The 17,457-nt window shown below is 52.2% G+C and overlaps 1 protein-coding gene across 3 annotated transcripts; it reads left to right on the top strand.

Annotated features, from left to right (window-relative positions):
- Positions 1-486: 486 nt before the first annotated feature.
- Positions 487-14,240, top strand: TXLNA (taxilin alpha). 3 transcript variants are annotated; one of them, XM_049617603.1, is made up of 11 exons: positions 488-904; positions 1,375-1,584; positions 2,210-2,548; positions 3,996-4,087; positions 7,203-7,373; positions 8,733-8,927; positions 9,555-9,674; positions 9,909-9,983; positions 10,486-10,578; positions 10,991-11,086; positions 11,804-14,240. In XM_049617603.1, the coding sequence occupies exons 1-11, from the start codon at positions 562-564 to the stop codon at positions 12,128-12,130; spliced, it is 2,061 nt and encodes a 686-aa protein (XP_049473560.1). In that variant the 5' UTR covers positions 488-561; the 3' UTR covers positions 12,131-14,240. The 3 variants fall into 3 exon arrangements, with proteins under 3 accessions (XP_049473561.1, XP_049473560.1, XP_049473562.1); XM_049617605.1 differs by having other exon boundaries at positions 703-792; XM_049617604.1 differs by lacking the exon at positions 11,804-14,240 and having other exon boundaries at positions 487-904; positions 10,911-10,993.
- The last annotated feature ends 3,217 nt before the right edge of the window (positions 14,241-17,457 follow it).

Below are 17,457 nucleotides of genomic sequence, written 5' to 3'. Positions count from 1 at the left end.
GTACTGAACAGTAGTTAAAATGGGTACTGGTGCCAGACTTCCTGCTTTTGAATCCCTGCCTTAGCCACTCATTAACGATGTGACAAAGTTATCTTTTACCTTACTGTCCTCAGATGCAAATGGGAAGAACAAATAGTACTATTCTTGATAAGTAGTTACGAGGATTAAGCTAGCAGACGGGAAAGCACACGGTAAGCTCTCAAAGAACGGCTGATTATGAAGAGTTTTCATTTGAATACAGAAAATGAGGCCCTGGGAGAGACTGTCTGGTCACACAGCAAATTAGTGATGAAGTTAGGACTGGAACGCATGTCTCCAGATTCCCAGCCCAAAATTCCTTCTATCCCTTGTCCTCGGAGTTCCTCCTAGTCATAGATGTTCACAAAAGGGGGGTAAGGCTTGTCGGGGCGTGCAGGAGAGAACAGCCAGTAGCAGGGCTTTGGACTTCTGCATGACAGAAACGGGCTGGACTCGTGTATCCGTGTAGAATGACTAGCTCCTTTCAGACCTCCTGGGTATCCGGCTCCTACGACTAAAGTTCTTTCCATTGCATCTTGGGAGATGGGGGCGTCAGCCCCGGCGCCTGGCGGGACTTGTAGTCCTTTCCCTCCCCCGCCTTCCCAACTCCCCCACCTCCGAGGCCGCCGTCGCTTCATCTTTCCCAGCAAGCCCCGCGAGAGTGCCGGCAATCGATTGGCTGTAGCGGGAGAAGGCGGCTCGGCCGGCAGCGGTTGCCCAGGGTTTCCGGTGCGAGGCCGGAGCGGGCGAAGCTGTCGGAACGTCGGCAGTGAGGTTCGTGTAGCGGTCTGGGGGAACGAGGCGACCAGAGGGTCTGTGGGCCTGAACGCTCTCGGCCAGTGGTGGGACTCACGCCCATTCCGCGCGAGGACTCAGGCCAGGCGGGGTACGGGGGGCGGGGGAGGGAGGGGGGCAGGGCTGAGGCCTTTGCGCATGCGCTGGCGGGCGGTGCGCGCGGCTGGAGGGCGCGCGGGGCGTGGGTGGCTGCGCGCGCGGGGGGGCCCACGTGGGGCCTGGGGGCCGGGGGAGGGATGGGAATCGAGCGTCCCGCCACGTCAGTCTCCGGCCCTGAGCCTATCCCGCGCTGGGCCTGCAGTGAGGGGGTCGTGTAGTGCCGAGAAGCGGCTTCGATCAAGAAAGGAGGCCTCGCCTGCCCCGCTTCTGGAGCGGCGTCCTGCAAACCTGCCTGGGCGCGTCGAGCTTCCTTCACTGGCCAGAGGCAGAACCGTTGGCTCCCTCCCGTGAAGGCCGGCCGGCGTGTTCTAAGAAGCTCTGAGCACCCGGTACCGGGATCTCGGGTCTAGGCTGTGAAGACTATTGAAGTCTGGAGAATAGAGAGTGTGTTTGTTTCTATAGGATCCGCGCCCAGCCTAACACCGCAGACCACAATGAAGAACCAAGACAAAAAGAATGGGGCTGCCAAGCAGTCGGGCAACACTTCCAATGCAAAAAGCAACCCGGGGCAAGCGGAAGCAGGACCAGAGGGAGCCCAGGGGCGGCCCAGCCAGTCGGCTCCTGCGACAGAAACCGAAGGTTCTTCCAGCCAGGCTCCGGGGAAGACTGAGGGTGTGTGCCAGCTCTGCTTTCCAGCGGGCAGGGGGAGGAGTTTGTGGTGCGCCAGGGTAGCTTCTGGAGTCAGAGGCCTTGGCCGCTGTCTGTGCCACCCGCCCCCCCCCCCCACCCCCAGATCCGCACAGCTTCCCGGAGTGGGGAGGGTGGGGGGGTGATAGCGCCTCCCACTGTATGCACTGGAACAGAACTCTTGAGAGAAGGCTCTGGCAGGATTAAATCAGGGGACAGCCAAAGAAGACACCCAACCAGCCAACCCGGGTTAGAAACCCCTCATTCACCAGTGGGTAACTGCTCTTCATACTGGAGCCATTCCAGGAACTTTTTTAATAGCAAGAAATAATTCTTGCGGTGAGGAGAAGGGTATGTACTAGACGTTTAGCTCCAGCTGGTTGCCAGCCCTATGTGCTGGATGCTTTATTTCCTTGATTTGTTTGACACTCACAAAACACATGGTTGGGCAATAGTTGGACATAGTTGTATCATTTTATAGGTAAGTAAACTGATGCTTAAAGAAGGTGGGCAACATTTAACCCAAACCGGTAAGTTTGGGCCTGGAAATTCCAACTGCTGGTGTAACCATCTTGTTTTTCATTTTGCCCCTTGTCCTGCTCTGCTGTAGGAGCACAAGCCAAAACTGCTCAGTCTGGGGCCCTCCGAGATGTCTCTGAGGAGCTGAGCCGCCAGCTGGAAGACATCCTGAGTACATATTGTGTAGACAACAATCAGGGGGGCCCAGGTGAGGATGGGGCACAAGGTGAGCCTGCTGAACCCGAAGATGCAGACAAGTCCCGGACCTATGCCTCGAGGAATGGGGAGCCTGAGCCAGAGACCCCAGTAGTCAATGGTGAGAAGGAGACCTCTAAAGGGGAGCCGGGCACAGATGAGATCCGAGCAAGTGACGAGGTCGGAGACCGAGATCACCGAAGGCCACAGGAGAAGAAGAAAGCCAAGGGTCTGGGTGAGCAGAGGGCAGCTTCTTGTGAGGCTGGTAAGGTGGGGAGTTTGGACCCAACATTCCCTGGGCTAACCTGCTCTGCCAGGATTCAGAGGAAACTACTTCCCAGAGCAGCAAGTTACGTTAGTTTGATCTAAGCTGGGGCTGTAGGCCGTAGTACAGAGAGGTGTGTGAGTTGTTCGTTGCATAGGGACTTCTGGCCTTGGAAGGAAGTAAGAACCAAAATCTAGCTTGCTTTCTCTGTCTTTGAGAAAATGGAGAGTAGGAGGCCTGAGTGGGCTCCTATGTCAGCCAGCACTGTCTCTAACCTGCACTGTGAACTTGGGCAAGACCTTTCTCCTTCTGGTCCTTAGTTTTCACTTGTCTACAATAAGATTTAGACTAGACCAGGGTTGAAAACTCAAATAAGCCAAGTTAGACAGAGGGCCCCATGAAGACCAAGACATCGGCTACTTCATCCAAAGAGGTGATTGCCACTTGGTCCCAGCTTGTTGATAGCATGTAACATTACAAGCTAAGTATAGCCATGAAATTTCTCTGGAGTTTTAGCAGTTGACAACTAATATGCTAGGAGGCAAACAAAACCCGTCTTTGGGTTGGATTTGGCCTGTGTACATGTGCTTTGCGGTCTCCGCACGGATCTTTTGGAGCCTCCCAAGGTTGACACTCCAGGAGCCTGATGCTGTGCTATGTACAGCGGCCTTCCAGGGAGACAGAAGGCAGACTCGACTCAGGCACAGTGAGGGGAAGTCATTGGAGGGTTGGGCGGCTAATGTGTGTTAAAGAATCAAAGTTAGGTGATATTATATCCGTGTCTTAGTCCCTGCTTCCCCACTTCCTGCCTGTCATCCTGATTGAAAGAAGGTTTTTTGTTTGTTTTTGTTGTTACTTACTCTTGGAGTCAAATATTGGAAGGTATATGTGTTTTAAAGTTCACTGTCTGGAAGGGGTGGGGGAGGGAAAAAATAAATAAAGTTCGCTATTTGACTGCCTCTGTTGAAGAGAGTTTTGTAGTTCTCAAGGAGACCTCTTCCTTTTTGCATCCTTCTTTCATAAGGGCCTTCCTTGCATTGAAACAGTAGCACGTAATTTGCAGATGGGACATTTTTTTTTCTCCTGTTGGTAGAGCAGGCAGCTTTTGTGGTCCCACCCCTGGTGTTCACCAGGGAGTCTTCACATATATTCAGTCATTCATTTATTAAGCATTTGTTGAGTATGTCCTCTGAGGTGGGCACTGGGGACGGTACCGGGCAGTACTGGGACCACAGCAATAGGCAGAATTGGGTTGGCAGCAAACCTCATAAAGCACACACGGTCTAACGGGTCGGCAGCCAGTTCAACAAACAGAAGCGTAAAGTATGAGGAGAGAGGGCTGCGGAAGAGTGTGGGCCCAGGCCTGGGGAGACCCCCAGAGAAGGGGGTACATTTTTTTGCTCCCTGTGCTTTGCAGGGAAGGAGATCACGTTGCTGATGCAGACACTGAACACGCTGAGCACCCCAGAGGAGAAGCTGGCAGCTCTGTGCAAGAAGTATGCTGAACTGGTCAGTTCTCCCCCTTCTTGCACCCGCCCTGCCTTGGAAAGTCAGCAGGCCACCTGGCATGGGGTGGAGGGTGCAGGGGCAGGTGGGTGGCTTAATTGCTCTTCAGCCTCTCTGAGTCTTTTCCCCATCTGTTAAGTGGGGAGTCAAGTCCCAGCCGGCCTCTTCCAGGCTGACTGTAAGGAGAAGCTTCACATTCCAGTGGTCGAGCCCTAGCTTCCTGGCCACCGTGCCAGACACCGTGTCAGCTCACCCCTGTGTGCTTCAGCGTACATCTCCGCAAAATATGGAAACGCACAGTGCCATCGTCATCACACTTGACAAGACTAGCATTAATCATGTGATGTTCTTTAGTACACAAATTTCCCCAGTTGTTTAAAATATCAGTTTGGTGACAGTCGGGCCAGAGGAGGTCTATTTAATACATTGGGTCCTTAACTTTTTTTTCCTTTTACTCCAAAACAGTCTTCATCTTACTGCCCACTGTTTTCCCCATGACATTGATTTATTGCAGGTCACTTATTCTGTAGGGTATCTCACTTTCTCACTTGGTGGTAGCATTTAACTTGTCCCTTTACCTCCTGTAGATAAAATGGAAATCAGCTGTAGAAGCTTGATCCGATCTGAGTTCAGCTCTTTTGATCAGAACTCTTCATAAATGGTCCTCTGTAGAGAAACAGAGTGTGCTGCTCCCACTTTCAGTGATGGAAGATTGTCCACTGGGTTCAGGTGGGGCCAGCCAGGTTCCTCCCTTGACAGGTTTCCATCAGAATTTGAGTGAACGGATTCATCCACTGAGGGTCATTGCCTAACTACTTATTTTTAAATTCTTTCATTCCATTTACATTTATTACCTGGAATTCTATAGAGAAGTGGTCTCATTTGTAAAATGGGGAAAATCGCATCTGCCTACTGGGGTTATTATAACCACTAAATAAAGGACGAGGTACGAAAAAGATAGCACCCCTTCAGAATGAGCCAGCTAGGGAACACTTTATGAAGCCAGAGAGGAGGAGCTGAGTCACTAGGGTGATGTTCTCAAGTAGACGAGGAGGTAAGGGCCAGAGCATGAGGAGAGGGTCGGCTGTGGTGGGAAGCACGGCTGGGGCCCGGTGACTGGAGGAGAGAGCAGGTGGAGGTGGATGGGCAGGGGTGTAGCTTGTGCCATCCCGTCTGGTTGCTTCTGTTCCCAGGGAGATGGGATCTCCCTGCTGGGGCTGAGGAGAGGTGAAAAGGAGGAGGAGATAGTTGTCTGGGGGCATCTGGGTGGCTCAGTCTGTTAAGCATCTGACTTTGGCTCAGGTCACGATCTCACAGTGGGTGGGTTCAGGCCCCACGTCTATGCTGACAGCTTGGAGCCTGGAGCCTGCTTCGGATTCTGTGTCTCCCTCTCTCTCTGCTCCTCCTCTGCTTGTGCTCTCTCTGTCTCTCAAAAATAAATATTAAAAAAAGAAAAGAAGTAGTTGTCTGGAAGAGGAGTGTGAGTGACAGGAGGGATGTAGTTGGGCTGCAAGGCAGACGAGGGTCTTCCCCAGAGGGGTGGTCACAAATTTAAAGTGCAATTCTTCAGGCAGGGCTGGTTCAGTGCCAGTGCAGAGGACTCAGAAGGTTGATATATCAGGGTTGGGGTTTATCAGGAAAAGGGGGCAAGAGAGTTGAGGATGTAAGAAATCTAAGCCAGGTGAGAAGGTCGGTGGTCATTTAAAGGAGGGTTTGGGGCCCCTGGGTGGCTCAGTCGGTTAAGCATTGATTTTGGCTCAGGTCATGATCCCAGGGTTGTTGGATTGAGCCCTGTGTCAGGCTGAGTGTGGAGCCTGATTAAAATTCTCTCCCTCCCTCCCTCTCTCTCTGCCTCTCTCGTGCTCACACATGCATGCACACACACTCTTTCTCTCTCTCAAAATACACTTCTATTATTATACATGTTTTATACATAAAATAAAGAAGGGTTCAAGGAAAGTGAAAGGATGGTTGGGTCATTGAGTTGGAGGTCCAGTATGGTAGAATTTCTGGGTCCACAGATATTGGAATGAGCTAGAATGATAGGTTATAGTTGGTCCTGCCCTGGGATGAGATAAGGGAGGTGCATGTGCTTCTGGGTAATGACAAAGTCTAGACCTGACTGTCCAGGACAGTAAGCACTGGCCAATTGAAGTACGCCTCGTCTGAGTTTGGATGTGTTGTAAGTGTTGTAAGATACACATCAGATTTGAAACACCTGAGGAAAGGGGAAGAATTAAATATCTCCAGTGTTTTGCATTGATTGCAGGTTGAAATTAAAATATTCAGGTATTAGATTAAATAAATATTTTACTAATGTTAATTTCATCTGCTTTTTACCTTTTTAATTTTTTTTTTTTTTTAACATTTATTCATTTTTGGGAGAGAGAGAGAGAGAGAGACACGGTGTGAGCAGGAGAGGGGCAGAGAGAAAGGGGGACACAGACCGAAACAGGCGCCAGGCTCCGAGCTGTCAGCAAAGAGCCCAACACGGGGCTCAAACTCATGAACCATGAGATCATGGCCTGAACCAAAGTCGGACGCTTAACCGATTGAGCCACCCAGGCGCCCCTACTTTTTACCTTTTTATTGTAGCCACTAGAAAAACTATAATTACATAACTGAGTCACACTGTAGCTGCGTTGAATAGGCTCATGGGAGGGAAGCTGATCTGAGGAGAGGACAGGGTCTGAGGACGAAGTTAAGGTCTGTCCATAATATAAAACCAAAATGATAACAGCAATCGTGGTGAGAGAAGTGGTGCTAAGTCTCGGGGTAGCAAGAGGGAGTGATGGGTCTAGTGAGTACAAGGAGGGGGTAGCAGGAGATCTCGTCTGAGGGCATGAGTGTCCCAAGAGTTGAGGGAGTGTAATGGCCTGAGAGTCTTGAGAGCTGTTTCTTGAGTCAGAGCAGTCACAGAAACTGGGATCTGCACCCCTGCTTTTCCTGGGCACTTGTCTCTGTGTCCTCGAGATGGGGCCTCTGGGTTTATCGAAGTGTGTAAAGCTCCCGCACCACGTCCAGCTGGAGCAGTTACAGCCAGGGTCGGGAGATGGGGTTGGGGAGGGGCCCTTGGGAAGAGTCCCACGGGGCACTTACTTGCCCTCCCTGCCCCCAGCTGGAGGAGCATCGGAACTCCCAGAAGCAGATGAAGCTGCTACAGAAGAAGCAGAGCCAGCTGGTGCAGGAGAAGGACCACCTGCGTGGGGAGCACAGCAAGGCCGTGCTGGCCCGCAGCAAGCTGGAGAGCCTGTGCCGCGAGCTGCAGCGCCACAACCGCTCCCTCAAGGTGGGCACCCCCCGCCCCCAGCTCCTCTCTGATGGGCTTTGCCCTCAGCAAGTAGCGCGGGCTTGGAGCAGAGAACTAGATGTGCCCAGCGGCGCCCTAACCTTAGAGCATCTAGTCACCACTTGACCTGGACTAGTATCCCGTAAGGTGAGGGCCGAGGTGCTGGGGGAGCCCAGGACGCAGGGCTTCAGCACCGCTCCGTTCCCTGGCAGTTCGCAGGGAGGCCGGGGCCCTGCACTGCCGGGTGGCTCCTCTTGCAGATTCCAGCAGTCCCGGATGCTGGCTGTTTTCTCCCGGTTCTGCCTCTCCTAGGAGGAGGTTCATGTGGTCAGAGCCTAGTCACTGCTGTGACCTCTGGGGGCGGTTTTTATGTGAATCCTCTGTCCCTCACAGATTTGGGTTGGCAGATATGTGGTAGTTTGCAACTTGTTTTGCTCATTTTTAGTTTGTCTTTGAAAACATTTCAACTTTAACATAAACTTGATGTGAGAGATTCAGAGGTGACAAAAGTATAACAAAGGTGACAGTTGCCCACCCTCCTCAACCCCAGTGTCCCGCAGAAACTGCTGGGAAGTAACTACTTACATGTAAGTTTACCTACAGACTTTAGACTTTTCTGAACACGTATGTAGTCTTATATAGGATTTTCTAAATGAAATAGCTATACTTCTATTGTTTCATATTCTGTTTCGTTTTGTCACTTTGCATAATGAATGCCTCTTATCAATTTAGGAGTAACTCATTTTTAACAGCACTGTTGTATGGATATACTGTATTTCGTCAGTGCCTTAGTTAAGGAATCGCTGGGGTTTTTTCTAACTTTTCACTATTACATTAGTAGAGCAAAGTGAAAATTCTTGTTACATATATCCCTGGCTAATTATATAGAATTTATCTGTAGGATAAGTCTCAGAAGTGAAATGTCTGGGTCAAAGAGCATTCACGTTGTAAACGTCAATGGTTTAGCCAGATGGCCTTCCTGCCAATATGTCTGCGTGCCTGATTCTGCGCAGTCTAGCCAACCCTGGGATCACTGCATTTGAGTTGGTTGGGGGTGGGGAGGGGAGAGATGAAAGCACAAAAATTAAGACTTCTTAGCCTGAGGTGTGGAAGAAAGGGCTTCGGGAGATCTAGGCTGCTTTAGAATGGCAGTTACGTGTATGCCTGCGTTTTTCTAGGAAGAGAATCTCTCACTTGATGTCACCTGATAGACAGAGGGGTTCGTTAGGAGCCCTTTTTGCATGACTTCTTGGAACCTGGCTGCTCCTGACTTGGAGAGCGGGGGGGGGGTTGTGGGTACAGACCATTGCTGGCTGGGGAGCAGCGGGTGATGAAGCCGGGGCTGACTTCTCTGCCCAGGAAGAAGGTGTGCAGCGGGCCCGGGAAGAAGAGGAGAAACGCAAGGAGGTGACCTCACACTTCCAGGTGACACTCAATGACATCCAGCTGCAGATGGAGCAGCACAATGAGCGCAATTCCAAGCTCCGCCAGGAGAACATGGAGCTGGCCGAGAGGCTCAAGAAGCTGATCGAGCAGTATGAACTGCGGGAGGAGGTGAGGCGTCCCTCACAGCCATCACCCGTCTCCAAGCCACCTCTCCTTCGCTGCCCAAAAAGCGTATAAAATCCCCACGTCCCTTTTTGTCAGTTGCTTTGACCTCTGAAGTAGTACTTGACTCCATCGCCTTCTCTCCGTTCCTGCCCTCTCGCCTGGTCCCGGCTCCCAGGGCTCCTCCGGCAGTTAGGACTGCCACTCCTCGAAACGTGCACGTCTTGGGGCGGGTCTTTGCCAACTGAGCTAAGCTGTTGTGTTGGTGGAGGTGTCATTTCTGTCCTTTCTTCCCATCTGCAAGGGAGTCGGGCCACAAAAGGGAGGGTTGTTAGCCCAGCGGAGTGAACTCTTGGGGCTGGAGGTTTGAGGGTGTTCATTTCTTGGCTTCCTGGGAGCCGATTTCATCCCTGTGCACACCCAGGACTGACTGGAGAGAAACAAGGTGAGGTTGGGAAGTAGGTCTTCCGGGGATCTGGGGCCCACGTGCTATGGTAGATGCGGGAGTCAGAGCGAGATGGGAGGATGGGCAGGAGACCCTCGGCTCTGAAGATGGGCTGTCCCTGCAGCCGCCAGGCCTCCCTGAGAAAGGGCGCCGCTGACCGGTGGCCCTCCCACCGTGCTTTCCTGCAGCACATCGACAAAGTCTTCAAACACAAGGACCTGCAGCAGCAGCTGGTGGACGCCAAGCTCCAGCAGGCCCAGGAGATGCTGAAGGAGGCCGAGGAGAGGCACCAGCGGGAGAAGGATTTTGTGAGGCTCGGGCCCTGGGGGTGGAGGGTCTGGGATGAGGTGGGTTGGGTTCCAGCTCGGCTCATAGTTAAGCTGGTAAGGGAGAGGCTGCCGCCTGGCCAGACCAGGACACTTTTCCCTCAGATAGCAGTCTGAGAGCAGGAAGCCTCGGCGGGCTCTGGGGCCTGTGGCTTAAAAAGGCCAAACAGCCCCTAGGGGTTTCTGACAGGATCCGGGGTCCTGTCTTGGAAACAGCTCCTCAAAGAGGCGGTGGAATCCCAGAGGATGTGTGAGCTGATGAAGCAGCAGGAGACCCACCTGAAGCAGCAGGTGAGACCGTGTGTGTCCTGACCCTGTGCGTCTGAGGCCCCTCGCTGGGATCCATCCTGGGGGAGGGAAATAGGACCCTCGTTCTAGGACCACTTTGACTGCTGTGTGACCTTGCTGAGCCTTTGTTCCCTCTGGACCCGCCAGGCACCTGTGGTGGTGACCAGGTGGCTAGGTGAGCTTGAAGGACCTCGTTCCTAGTTGGAAGCGTGTGCTACTTTTGAGGAGGCAGCGATGCGATGGTTGTTTTTAACTACATAAGTTGTACTTAATTTCCGAAGGAAAGTTTGAAAACAAACATAAAGGCAAAACGTAAGGCAGCATAAATCCTGCTTTCCAGGCTTAGCATCTTGGATTCTGTCCTTCCAAATACACAGTTTTTTGCTTTAAAGAAAAAGGGTACCTCAATAGAATTGTCAGGTCAGAGGTCCGAGCGTGGGTCTGACCGTGTTAACCAGAAGTGCCCCCCAGAGAAGCCTAATCTTTGGACTTCTTTTTCACCCAGCTTGCCCTGTACACGGAGAAGTTTGAAGAGTTCCAGAATACTCTTTCCAAAAGCAGTGAGGTGTTCACCACATTCAAGCAGGAGATGGAAAAGGTAACAGTGTCCAGACTGCATAGGCTCCAGGGCACAAGTTGCTTCATTCAGAATTGAGCACTGGGCCTATCGTCAGGAAGCCCCAGCCCCTGGGGTGCTTTGTGTGGGGAGCTGTTTACAGTAACAGTGTGATTGTCAGCAAAGGTGGGCTGTAAGGAGGCATCAGAACCTTTCCGCCCCCTCAAGCATCACTGATATGTGCATCCTTCAGGTTGTCCGAGGGGAAGGGGCAGCCTTGTCATTTTCTGTTGTTGGTGGTGGCACTTAACTTGAGATGTCCTGGTGTGGCACCAAAGGCACCGACTCTGCCCTGTAATGCCTTGCTCCCTCAGGACTGTTCCCCACCTTGGAGACACAGATGCGTAGACAGTCTGGCCCCTGACCATTTCCTTCTGTCTGCCCCATAACCCAGATGACTAAGAAGATCAAGAAGCTGGAGAAAGAAACCACCATGTATCGGTCCCGGTGGGAGAGCAGCAACAAGGCCCTGCTTGAGATGGCCGAGGAGGTGGGCTGAGTGTGCTCTGCCGCTGGGGGGAGGCGGGTGCAGTTTTTGAGTGTTCGGCCCTTTCCTCTACTTTGACCAGTAAGTCCTGCAGCTGGCACGAGGTGAAGCTGGGACTCACGTGTCCATCTGTCCAAGTCCAAAGGCACTGCCAGCTGTTTCCCTGTGGGAGATGGTGAGCCCAGTAGCAGGTCTGCAGTAGAAGCAAAGAGAACAAATGGAAGAAAGAAATACAGGAACGGAAAAACTAAGGGCTACAATGATGGACACAGTTTATGTGCAGAGTAGTTCAGCTACTTTGATTTCGTGGATTGAGATGTAGGAGAAGGGAACTGACTGCTGGAGTAGCTACGTATGCCAGACCCTCCTGAATGATTTAGATAATGCCTGTTCATCGAATCTTCTCAAGATCTGTGAGGTTGGTGTTAGTAGTCCATTTTAACAGATAAGGGAGTAGGCTCAAAAGCCAAGTCTTAACTTTGCCAAGGTCATCTGGTGGATAAATGGAGAAACACACTGTCATGCCCCCTCTCTGCACCACACTGCCCCCTACCTACAGCCACGTCTTGGCATCACACCAGGGCTGTTTTCCTAGGAAGGGACCAGCTTTTGACTCCGGTCTGCTCCCAGCATCATTAAAGTGTGGATGTTTTCTACCAAGAGGTACTGTTGCATGGGGGTTTGATGGCATGGCACTAAAGGCTCCATTTCTCCCCCTAGAAAACACTCCGGGACAAGGAGCTGGAGGGCCTGCAGGTAAAAATCCAGAGGCTGGAGAAGCTGTGCCGGGCGCTGCAGACAGAACGCAATGACCTGAACAAAAGGGTACAGGACCTGAGTGCTGGTGGCCAGGGCTCCCTCACTGATGGTGGCCCTGAGCAAAGGCCAGAGGCTCCAGCTGCCTCCAAGGAGCACGGTGGTGAAGGGCCTGGGGCTCAGTCACCTAGCTCCCCAAGGGCCACAGAAGCTCCTTGCTGCCCTGGAGCACCAAGCACAGAAACACTCGGCCAAGCAGGGCGCCAGGAGCCCACCTCCACCACCGCCTAGGGAGCCTGGCACGGGGGGCATGCTGGGAAGGGAGCAAGCCGCCCAGCCAGGCCTGGCCCATGCAAGGCTCCCGCCGCCAAGCAGTCCAGTGCTGAGGCCCAGGGTGCTCTGACCTGGCTGGCATCTGACACTTCGCAGTTTTGGATTTTGTGGGTCAGTTTTACATACATACGGCATATGTGCAAGGCCTCCTACATTTCTATCTGTAAGTGTAAAGTGGGCTTGCACTGGAGGTGGGGGTGTGTACAGGTGAAGTCACTGGCTCTTCTAGGAGCTCGAGAGTCTTAAAAAAGAGCTGTCACCTGTAGCTGCTGTCACAGTGAGCTGGCAGGACAAGTGACTTGAGCATTCCCCTGCCTGATTTGAGGCTTAGACCCCTCCCTAGACCTGCCCTTCAGGGCTCGTGACAAGTGACACACTCAGGCCTTGACCGTGTTTCCCTTGTTAGCCGGGCTTGGGCAGTCCTGGCTCTCCTAGCTCCCCTGGAAGTTCCTTTGCTTCTCAACCTGGAGAAGGGGTCCCCGGGCAGAGCCCTGGCAGGGCCCGCACAGCCAGGGATCCAGCTGCTGTCCTGCCTCGGACGGGGGACCAGGGGAAAGTTGCTGTGGGCTGGTACACTGTTAGGGAGCCCCCGGGCACCGCTTCCCCTGCCCTCAGGTGGTGCCAGGACCAGGCCAGTGATGCTTCTCAGTAGCCTTATCATTCACAGGTGCCTCTCTAGCCTGCACAAATGATTGACAAGAGATCACCCAAAGGATGCTTTCTGAAGGTTTTTGTTTTTTGTTTTTTTGTTTTGCACATGACAGTGTGTGTGTTGATCTGAGGGAGGAGGAGGGGTCCTGGAGCAGTTGGGTCTCCAGTGCCACCACCCTCACCATCCGACCTGGTACCTTTGCCATGTTGGTGCTGAGGTTTCCTGTTTGGTGAAACCAGATTGTTTGTGGTAGGAGAAAGGAAAGGGCATCTAATGGTTTTGCCACAAGCTTGCCTTTGTGTTTCAATCCTGGGAGGCCACAGCTGATTCCCATCACTACTGTCTCCATGTGGAAGTTGCTGGGCCCCGTGCCCAACTGTCCCTTTGGCTTTTATGAATCTGTTTCTGCTTCTGACCCCATCCCTAATGTGCAATCCTTGAGATTTGCCCTGGTTCCATTGCCCAAGGAATAAGAGCTGAAGTATGTCCCCCTTGACATTCCACCTCCCAGCTCTTGTCTGATAGCTAAGGGATAGAGTGAGACTTGACAGCTGAGCCTCAGAAATCCACAGGTGGCTGCAAATATTTGTGTCTGGTCCCTGCCCCCCAAACTTGCTACTCTAGACTGAAAGTTCTGCTGGTTGCACACTTGCCAGGGCACTAGCCGGTCTGTGCAGAGCAATTTTCTGGAACAACAGAACGAGTCTCAGACCCAGAGGCTGGGCTCTGCTGGGCTTGAGGTTCTAGATCCCACCTCTAGCCAGGCTTTGGCTTCGGTGCAGCTGAGGGAGGCACAGGGTCATAGAGCTTTTTTTGCTGGATTTCCTTAAAGCTGGTTCATTATCCTTCAGGCCCCTTCATCTTGCACGACCAGCTCACTCTCCACACCTTTTACTTCAGTCCATCACATAAATAGGTTCATGAAGAGTGTTAAGTACTCCTGAATCATGTTATGACCTCGAACAGAGATGGCAAATGAATGGCACACCATTGTCCCTCTGCCCCCCATGGCAGATACCACTAATTGGCCTAGAGTGTTTTCCACTAACCTCTGGAATATCCTCATTAACCAAGATTCCCCCAGCAGCCAGTAGAAGTGTTGAGACTTACTTGCCATCCCTGGCTGAGCTTCTTCCCTCCTGTGGAGAAATGTTCCTGAGATCTTTCCCTCTGAAATTCCTGTGTCTGGAATGGTCCCTGGATATGCCTTTTCCTGCCCCAATAAGGCCTTCTTCCAATAATGCCTGTGTCAGGCTGAGACACACAAGAACTGTCAACCCCATACAGGGTTTGCTGGGTTCTGGAAGCACAGGGAAGAGGCAGAAGCTTCTGCCCGCCTGCTTTAAATAGCAGGAGGCCTGCAGTAGCCCATGTGATTGCCTCCCTTGCTTCAGCTACCTCGTAGAGCCTATGGGGTCGGGGAGCTGTTGGAGCCCAGTGTGGTGGTGGGGAATCATGACTGTGCAGCACAGCAGCCCTCTGAGACCCAGTCTAACTACTGTGGGGCTATGGTGAGCTACGGTGTGGCCCCAGCTCGTCTTCCCAGGTCCAAAATCTAGGTCCTGGGCAAGTCAAACCTTTGCTCTCAGCTCCAGCCATGTCTAGGTATCCAGACCAAGCTATAGATGGGAATCCCATTTTCTCCCTTCCTCTCCGTTGACCACATCACACCAATCACTACAGCTGCTCTGTTTGTTCTGCTTTCCAAAGTCAACCCAGGTACCTGGGTGCTGCCCTCACCAGCCAGGAGCCTGGGCCAGATGCGGGGAAGGTGGCCTGTCTGAATGAAGGCCAGTGCCTTCCTCACCAGGGCAGGTCCCATGCACGTGACCTCAGTTTTAGGACCAAGTGCTGTGTTGGATTCTTCAGTTGCTAGCTTTTCCTCCAGGGGACCAGAGCCGGCGAGGCTCACAGCCTTGAGCCCTTGTCCCTACTGACGGTAATTTGTGTTCAGGACCTTGTCCAGCTGAGAGCCTCACATACACCAGATTGTGAAGAGGTTTCGGCAGCACTTTGTTATAATTTGTTTTCCATGAGGCTTTCAGACCATGGGCTGAGCTCAGGCACTTTCTGTAGGAGAATGTTCTGTCTGTAAAGATGGTTATTTCCATTCCTCCGCCCCCATCACCGTGGCCCTGCTGAGGGCTGACCAAGAGGCCAGTCGAACTGCCCTCATGGCTTTGGGGAGGGTCAAGGCCTGCTGAGTGGATTATCCAGCTGTGGCTCCAGCCCTCCCACCTTTGCAGCACAGAGGTGGTCACCCCAGGGACAGCCAGGTATCTGCCTGGGGGAGGGGTGCTGCCTTCTGTCCCTGTAACTGCTTCCCATGTGGCTCAACCTGGCCGCCCAGATTTGTTTTAAAGCTGTGCTGACAGCCTCTTTGTCTCCTTTTGGTATTCACAACAGCCAGGGACTTGATTTTGATGTATTTTAAACCACATTAAATAAAGAGTCTGTTGCCTTACTTGTTTCTCTTTTGACCTTTGTGGTCATTGGTGCTTCTGGATCCATCTAGCCGGCACTGACTTGTCTGGCTCTACTGCAAAGCTTCTGGCTGTGCCCAGCTTTCGTGCATCTTCCAGAGCACCCCTCTGGCTGCCTTCCAGGAATTACCATGGGCTAATGCATTTGAGCTGCCCAAGCAAAGCCATTGCCAAAGTTGGCATGATGCTCATATCCATAGAAGGATCAGATATTTTTCATTCAAGTCAGAGGTTACCCCTGCCCACTAAGGGTCAGGCTAGTGATGAAGAAAGATACTACATTTTATTTATTTTTGAGTAATCTCTGCACCCAACGTCAGGCTTGAACTCACAACCCCTGGGTTAAGGGTCCCATACTCTACCACTGAGCCAGCAAGCACCCTGGAGAAAGATACTTTCAGATACAGAAAAGTCAGCGGTGCTGTGGGAACATAAAGGAGGTCTCTGTCCCCTTCAGCAAGGAGATAGGGGTGGACACCTGGAAAGGAATTATGACCGGAAAGGCAGGTAGAAGTTTGACAACTTAGTAGCAAAGTAGTTTACCTAGAAATGCAGGTGTCCAGGATGGGTAGTGGGAGATCACCAGGAGCCTGTGTGCCAAGTTAAGTGATTTGGGCTAGATCCACAGGGCAGGAGGACCCACTAAAGGTATTTAGGACATTGGGAAGATCGACAAGGCATAAGGTAAGGAAACCAGAGAGTTAGGCATAGGCCAATTGAGGCCCAAAATCAGATGGCTGGATACTAATCCTTGCTGCTCAGGGCTGTCACAGGCCGCATCCTCTGGCATTGACCTACCTCTGAGTTCTTTTGATTTTGTACATTCCTTGAGAAGACCACATTCTGCATGCAGTCCTGAAGAATGGGCTGGTTTCTTAAACACTCCTGTTCACCCTGCCAAGCCTAGGCGCAAAAGTTTAGGCTCCTGTATGGGAGGCATCCTATTGGGGCTTCACCAGCACCCTATTCTCTCCGGAGCCTGGGTTTGGTCTGGCACAAGGGATGGTATGTGAATGCCCAACAAATAAATGGCAGAGACAACTAAAGGGCCCTTCCCTCCAGGCCTCCATGAGCAGTTGTGTCCACACTGGCTGTGACAGTCCTCTCAGAGCCTCTGCCTTTTCTAATCGGGGTCCAAATGGGTTGATACTTTTCTGTGTTGGTCACAATGGTTTCCGTCAAAGATCCTTTGGAAGAAGTCCGGGGAGGCTGCCGCAACTCTTAAAACTCACAAAGCATCTCTGAGAATAACCACCCATAGTGGTGTCTCAGGACCTGCCACCATTTTCCTGGAGGAGCCCTGGTTCTCCTCTAGCAGCTGGAGGACAGCAGCTTCCCAGTTGTCCTCTCTGCCTGTGCAGACCCCTCCTTCCAACCTCTGGTTATTTAAAAAGTCCTGGGTTAAAGTGTCCCCTTCTGGGACAGTCTAGGTGTTGGAAGAACCTGGAAAAGAGCCCCTGCATGGGTGCATGTGGGAAGGATTAGGTGCAGGAAAGCTGTTCCTGCCCATTGGTAGGGGGAGGTGAACAATGGGGCTCTGCACATTGCCCTGGGGCAGTTATTTGAGACTGCAGGGCAGCCTGGCCAAGGATAAGCCTGTCTCCTGTTGCATCAGATGGTTCTCTGGGGACCTGAGCTGGGAGCCTCTGCCAGGTCTTTAAATAGCTGCCCCATTGATCTGGCCTCCCAGGCAGTGCGGGCAGCGCTGGGTCACCCTCCATGTGGCGCTTGGGTTTCCCTCCTGGGGGCTGGGGTCAAGTGCCAGGTAATCGCACCGATTTTCCTCTGATCTGGTGCTCCCCACACGCGTCTCCTAGAACCGGGGAAGGGGAGGGAGGAGGCGTGGTCCCACCACTTCATCAGTGACTGAATATAGCCTCCGCTGCTTACCAGTGAGGAGTGTCTGGGTATTGTGGAGTGAGTGGTATTGCCCTCAAGACTATAGTTGACTTTCAGCACAGGGGATAATGACAGTAACTTCCTGCAGGATTGTTACAGGGATCAAACGCACATAAAATGCTTAACAGGTGACCTGGACTCAATAGATGGTTGTCTTTTCTTGTAGTTTCTTCCTGCTGCTGCTGCTTATAGGCTTATGTGTGTGTGTGTGTGTATATATATATATATATATATATATATATATATATATA

The sequence above is a fragment of the Panthera uncia genome, assembly GCF_023721935.1.
Source record: "Panthera uncia isolate 11264 chromosome C1 unlocalized genomic scaffold, Puncia_PCG_1.0 HiC_scaffold_4, whole genome shotgun sequence".
Classification (NCBI taxonomy): Eukaryota; Metazoa; Chordata; class Mammalia; order Carnivora; family Felidae; genus Panthera; species Panthera uncia.
The sequence above is the reverse complement of the archived record's forward strand: the minus strand, read 5'-3'. Positions and strand labels throughout refer to the sequence as shown.

What these genes read in the sequence shown, in the direction of transcription:
- TXLNA (XM_049617603.1), top strand. Translation starts at nt 562, where the DNA reads ATGGGGGCGTCAGCCCCGGCGCCTGGCGGGACTTGTAGTCCTTTCCCT. An exon ending in GCAAGAAGTATGCTGAACTG is followed by an intron (nt 4,088 to 7,202) that starts GTCAGTTCTCCC and finishes CCCTGCCCCCAG; the next exon opens with CTGGAGGAGCATCGGAACTC. An exon ending in AGACCCACCTGAAGCAGCAG is followed by an intron (nt 9,984 to 10,485) that starts GTGAGACCGTGT and finishes TTTTTCACCCAG; the next exon opens with CTTGCCCTGTACACGGAGAA.